Here is a 6,183-nt window from a genome sequence, read left to right on the forward strand (position 1 = left end):
ACCCCCGCCTTCCACCCACCCCGCCCATCAGCCCCCAGGTCCCCAACACCTCCCTCGCATCCCCCGCGGTTCTGGGGAAGCTTCGTGACGCCACAGGTCCCGCCCCCAGCTCCTGCCACGGGCGAGTGCGTGCTGACGTCATGCTGCGTGCGGGCCGGTGCGGAATCGCTCCTTCAACTCCGCGGGGCAGGAGTTAGTTAGCAAAGAACCGAGGTTGGGCGCACGACCCTCGTCCTTCTGCCCCTGGCCGCACGCTTTGCGCACATCTCTTTTCTGCATGGTGGATATTATTTTTCACTATCCTTTTCTGGGTACTATGGGGGATCATTCCAAGAGTAAGTCTTTCTCTGTATATGTGTGTGGTGTGTGTGTGTGCGCTTAATATGCAATATTTCTAATGCAGAAGAATGTTTAGCGGATTCTACAAGTGGCTTCTATTTGACAGGACACTGGGAGAGAAAAAATCAAAACGAATACATTTTCCTGCAGGACCGTTTATCCTTTGGAATCCTGTTGTTTTAGTTTATAATTAAACATTCTTTCTCAAGCCTGCTAGGCTGACCTCGGGCTGTGAAATCTGCTTCTGTTTTGCGCTAGGGCAATAGTTTGATTTAGGGATGTGGGGTTTTTTGTTTGTTTGCTTGCTTGTCTTTCGGCCTTTCAAATAAGGAAGATTTTTTTAGCTTGATCTAGGATGTTTAAGCTAAAAAATGTCCAAGAGGATGAGCAGGGACTCCGTTAAAAGCTGATGTGTCTGTGTTGGGATAGGAGGGAGTCGCGGAGAGAGGGAGTGTGTGGACGGAAATGCCGGAACATCGCCGTCAGTATTGATGGGGTGGCGTCCGCAGGGCTTAAATGTCTATTTGCCCTTTCTTCTCACTTACATCTTAGCTTTTAGTTACAGGACATATCAATAAAACGCCTGTGTCCAAGTGAATGTAATACCGTAAAAAAAAAAAAACAAAAAAAAAACTGAGGAGGGGGTGGGGAGAGACGAAAAACCTTCACAGATTCAGAAGATTGTGTTTTTTCGTTTTTTTCGTTCCCAATTATCTGGACCTTTGCAAAGCCCATTTCCTTTTTAACTTGGGGTCCCAGTTTTTGAAAGAGAGCGCGAACGGGTTGGGTTGGGGCTGGAGCGGCCCTGGCCGGGTTCAGGGCAGCCAGGCCTGACGCGGGGTCCGCGCCCTTTCCCGGCAGAGAAGCCCGGGACGGCCATGTGCGTGGGCTGCGGGAGTCAGATCCACGATCAGTTTATTCTGCGGGTGTCGCCAGACCTCGAGTGGCACGCCGCCTGCCTCAAGTGCGCCGAGTGCAGCCAGTACCTGGACGAGACGTGCACGTGCTTCGTGAGAGACGGGAAGACCTACTGCAAGCGGGACTACGTCAGGTGAGGCCCGCAAGTGTCCGGGCTGCGCCACTGCCCGCCCGGGCCGGGGCTCGAGAATGGCAGGCCGCCTGCGTGCCCCCGCCCCGAACGCGTGCCGCCACGCGTCTCCCGGCCTGGGAACCCCCGAGGGCTGGGCCCCGCAGCCACCCTCGCGACCACAAAGCCTCCTGGGCGCGCGTGCCCTGGGCGGGTAGCAGCCCGGCGGGCGAGGCCGGCCACAGGCCCTCTGCTGACAACGCCCGTGCCTTGGGCCCGCAGGCTCTTCGGCATCAAGTGCGCCAAGTGCCAGGTGGGCTTCAGCAGCAGCGATCTGGTGATGCGGGCGCGGGACAGCGTCTACCACATCGAGTGTTTCCGCTGCTCCGTATGCAGCCGCCAGCTGCTGCCCGGAGACGAATTCTCGCTGCGGGAGCACGAGCTGCTCTGCCGCGCCGACCACGGCCTCCTGCTCGAGCGCGCGGCGGCCGGCAGCCCGCGCAGCCCCGGCCCGCTTCCCGGCGCCCGCGGCCTGCATCTGCCAGGTAAGCCGCTTGCGGCGGGCACTGCCCCGCCAGCTCCGGGGTGCTGTGCACACATGGGTGTGTGTGTTCTTAGACGGGTGCTTGTGCTCCGGCGAAAACTTGTCACTTGGGTGTGTTTCCGTTTGCCAGCATTGTGGGGGTTTCTGAGTGAGTGCAGAACTCTGCTAGAACGCGACGGAGTGTATGCTTGTGTGTGACCGGGAAAATTGCCTGTGGGTAAACGTGAGCCGGGGTTGTGTGTATGAGTGTTCGGAATTGTGGAGATTTGTGTTCTCAGGAATGTGTGGGACACTGTAGTAGGAGGAGGAGGAAGGTAAATGACAATGGGGCATCTCAAGTGATGACTCTAAGGACCTTGTACTGGGAATTTCAAGCAGTCTGTGTGTTGCCGGAGAGAAAAGACAGGTTTGCCTGGGGGTATGTGTGTAAGGAATACAGTTCCCAGCCTAGAGCTGGGCTCAGCCAGGCAGAAGTCTACCCGTACAGCTCTGAAGGCTCATCAGCCAACAGAGCGAATGTCTGCGTTTTTCTTTTGAGGCCCAGTCTGATGAACAATGTAGTCAAACGTTTCTTGGTGGGAAAGAAGTGGAAGCACGGTGGATTCAGGGATAATGGCAAACACCCCAGGGGGTGCTCTAGGTCATAATCAGGAGATGTCCAGAGACTGGTTCTAAGTGTGTGGTTACCCAGTGGGAATGGTGACTGCAGCTGAGCAGTTACTAGCAAGTAGCCACAGACCTGAAGCATCAGTCTGCAGACCAGGCTGAGCCTCTGAGTGCTGTGTGCTCGAAGGGATCGAGCTTTCACTGTCCCTCTCGTTAGTATCGAATGAGGACATTGAGTTAGATGGGCTGTTTGTGAATATTTATCCAGACCTAGAGATGCCTGGAAGGGGATATAATTTGAAACAGTGCGACTTGTATCCAAGGGTAGGTAGACCTGGTTCAGATGGGGGTGTGATGCCAGTATTGAGTGAACCCTGGTCTCCCTTTTGTTGGTTGAAGGTTTCTGGCCACCGGAATGGGACCCTCAGTACCTGACTCTACCCAACCTGGGGTTGAGAGAACCCAAGGCCAAGTGAGGAGAGTGCCAGCGGCTGTGCGCCGGCCGGGAAAACGGCCGCTGGACAGGGAAACTAGAGCCTTAAGAAAGGAGACCCTGGAGCCGAAGTCCAAGGGCTGTTAGAAAGGAACTGTTCCAGGTCCGGGAGACCCACTCCAGACCCCAGGCCAGGTCTTAATGACACACGGTCTGGCCCTGTCCGAGCGGCCCCAGAATCAGGGAGACGGTTTCTTGGGGGATCCCCTGGAGAGGCAGACAGGCCCCCTTGTCCCAATGCAGCGCGGCGCTCTGGTCCCTTCCCTTTCCAGCGTCCCAGGCGCGCCTCCTTCCTCTTCTTCTGAAACTGCGTCTCTTCCGGAAGGCTTCCCTTGTCCGGCGGAGGCCTTGCGGGTATTCCGAGGGTCGGGTAAGCGGAGGAGGCACAGTAGGGTGGAACTACTCCTGTCCTGCACAGGCCTCGCTCGGAACTCCCAGGCCCTGCTTGCTTTGCGGGGATCGCGGCGGGGAGCCCGGTGGAAGAACTAGAGAAGGGACGAAAGTGCACACCTTTCTCCGGGTAGGGCGAACAGACGGAAAGGGAGACCAGACGAACCAGAAAACGAAATAAACGGAAGAAGACAAACGAGATCGGGCCGTGCGGGGCTCGGTCGCCGCGGGGCGGGGCGCAGGGGGAGTGGGTGGCGGCCGCTGGCTCACCTCTCACTCCCTCGCAGACCCGGGATCCGGCCGGCAGCCCTCGCTGCGCCCGCACGTGCACAAACAGACCGAGAAGACAACCCGCGTGCGAACCGTGCTGAACGAGAAGCAGCTGCACACTCTGCGGACGTGCTACGCCGCCAACCCGCGGCCCGACGCGCTCATGAAGGAGCAGCTGGTGGAGATGACCGGCCTGAGCCCGCGGGTCATCCGCGTCTGGTTCCAGAACAAGCGGTGCAAGGACAAGAAGAAATCCATCCTCATGAAGCAACTGCAGCAGCAACAGCACAACGACAAGACGGTGAGGGTCGGGTCGGGTGGAGCCTCGGGTTCGCACCGCGGCATCGGCGCGAATGGGCCGGCTCTCGGGAGATCCAGGGCGGAATTGTTTACTCCAAATAGCGTGTCTTTGTGCTTTCAGAGCGAGACTTACCGTTGGGTTGGAAGGCACCTTAATTATTGTTTTTGAGGTCAGGTTTTCCCCAGCCCCATCGGTAGACCGGAGTTAGGGTCCCGGGCTCAATTCGGAGCCCAAGGCAACCTGGTTTCAAGCTCCAGCAAGTAGGGGAGGGTTGTGTCCATCTCTCAGCGGGACTCGGTTGAAACACTTTCCCTCTGCAGACCTGGAGAGGGGGTGGGAACGCAGCCCTCGCGTTTTGTTCCCTTGTCGTGTTGGCTTCCAGCACTGAGGCTGGCCCGTGGTGGCTGTTTGGGTGCTCGGGGTGTCTTCAGTGGAGAAGGCGGGCTCACTCGGCCGCTGCGGACAAGTGCATGCCTCCCCAGTTTCAGGCTCCAAATCATGTGCCAGGGCCTGGGATCCCGGTCTCAAAGGTGGCGGGAAACGCAAGACCTAACTCTTCTGCCTCCCCTCTTCTGCTTGTTCCTCAGAGCCTCCAGGGACTGACCGGGACGCCCCTGGTGGCGGGCAGCCCCATCCGCCACGAGAGCGCCGTGCAGGGCAGTGCAGTCGAGGTGCAGACGTACCAGCCGCCGTGGAAAGCGCTCAGCGAGTTCGCGCTCCAGAGTGACCTGGATCAACCCGCCTTCCAGCAGCTGGTGAGGACCTGCTCTACCCACCCGGAAGGCTGGACTCCGGGGGAGGTGGGGTGGATTTAGTCACTTAGCCAAGGTGGGAAGGGGTGGGGGACTCTGAGAGGAAGAGGGGCCGGGAGAAGGGGGAGGTTGATGGCTGCAACCGCACCCGGCCCATAATTGGTTCTAAACCAGGTCTCCCTGGATTAAAGCGCCAGGAGGAGAGGTCGAGGGATTAACCCACCGTGCCCCCGCCCGCCCTAATACTCCTGCGTGCGCCTGGGGGCCGGGCCGACTTCTCCAAGGGCATGCTCCCAGCCTGCTACTTGTCCCAAGGATATCTTAGGGAGCTGGCGGCCCCGGAAAACCAGCTTGGGCACGTCTTCACCGGTTCCTTCCCGGTGTCTCCGCTGCCCCAGGTCTCCTTCTCCGAGTCCGGCTCCCTAGGCAACTCTTCCGGCAGCGACGTGACCTCCCTGTCCTCGCAGCTCCCGGACACCCCCAACAGCATGGTGCCGAGTCCCGTGGAGACGTGAGGGGGGACCCTTCCCCGCCAGCCCGCGGACCTCGCATGCTCCCTGCATGAGACTCACCCATGCTCAGGCCGTACCAGCTCCGAAAACTCTCGCCTTTGTAATTATGATTATTGTTATTTAAAAAGAGAAGGGACTGAGAGAGGAGGTCGGGACAGCCAAAATCGCCTGGACGCAACCTGCTTCTATCAGACTGGAGAGTCCCGCTCCGAGGACTTTTATTTTTACAAAACCAGAATTTGGGTTGACTAGCGTTAGCTCTGCCCTCTCCTCTCCCTCGGTCCGCGGCGCCCCAGTCCACGTACCCACCTGTGCGTGGAGCATGAGCGGGGTAGGTCCCGCGCCCGGCCGCGCGGACCATGGCTCCTGCCCTGGCCTGGCCCCGCGCTACCTGGTGGCTTCGCCCGCTCTCTAGCGGGGAAGAGGACGGGGGCAATCCAAAGGAACAGACACTCAATCCCCCAAAGCGCATGATTGCCGGAAAAAAGTAGAGACGAGACTTTCCTTGAAAATGTTTTAAATTATCAGTCGACGGAGGACAGAGTGTGTGAGCCTTTGCCGAACAAAACGTAAGTTATTGTTATTTATTGTGAGGACAGCAAGTTCATAGTGGGACGAATATTTTGATCTTAATAAAAAAAATAATAACCCTATGCGACGCTGCTCCTGTGTGCTGTTGGCGCAGCGGGAGGGCTGGACGAAGGCAGGTTGGAGCTTGGAGCTTCTTTCAACGAAAATGACACTCGGCCCAGGGCCCACGGCTCGTGCCCGCGCCTCGCGCGCCGCTGGCCCGCGTGTTCCCGCGCCGCCCGGAGGCGGGCCCGGCGGGGATTGGGCGTCGCGAGGGGGGCGGGGCTCGGTCTCTGCGCTCCGTGCGTCCCTTGCGGCCCCGCGAGGCCCCCGAAGCGCTCGAGCGCCCAGGCCCTCCCGGAAGCCGGCGCGCCCTCGG

The 6,183-nt window shown here is 59.0% G+C and overlaps 1 protein-coding gene across 1 annotated transcript; it reads left to right on the forward strand.

Annotated features, from left to right (window-relative positions):
- The first annotated feature begins 211 nt into the window (after positions 1–211).
- Positions 212–5,887, forward strand: ISL2 (ISL LIM homeobox 2). The gene is made up of 6 exons (XM_065906632.1): positions 212–335; positions 1,201–1,390; positions 1,649–1,911; positions 3,687–3,970; positions 4,558–4,725; positions 5,121–5,887. Exons 1-6 carry the CDS (start codon positions 278–280, stop codon positions 5,235–5,237), a joined length of 1,080 nt encoding a protein of 359 aa, XP_065762704.1. The 5' UTR covers positions 212–277; the 3' UTR covers positions 5,238–5,887.
- Positions 5,888–6,183: the final 296 nt, after the last annotated feature.

Source organism: Muntiacus reevesi, chromosome 15, assembly GCF_963930625.1.
Source record: "Muntiacus reevesi chromosome 15, mMunRee1.1, whole genome shotgun sequence".
NCBI lineage: Eukaryota > Metazoa > Chordata > Mammalia > Artiodactyla > Cervidae > Muntiacus > Muntiacus reevesi.

Bases quoted from the DNA above. Each gene is read 5' to 3' on its own strand.
- ISL2 (XM_065906632.1), top strand. From the start codon at position 278: ATGGTGGATATTATTTTTCACTATCCTTTTCTGGGTACTATGGGGGAT. The intron at 336-1,200 runs GTAAGTCTTTCT...CTTTCCCGGCAG, and splicing joins TATGGGGGATCATTCCAAGA to AGAAGCCCGGGACGGCCATG. The intron at 3,971-4,557 runs GTGAGGGTCGGG...CTTGTTCCTCAG, and splicing joins AACAGCACAACGACAAGACG to AGCCTCCAGGGACTGACCGG.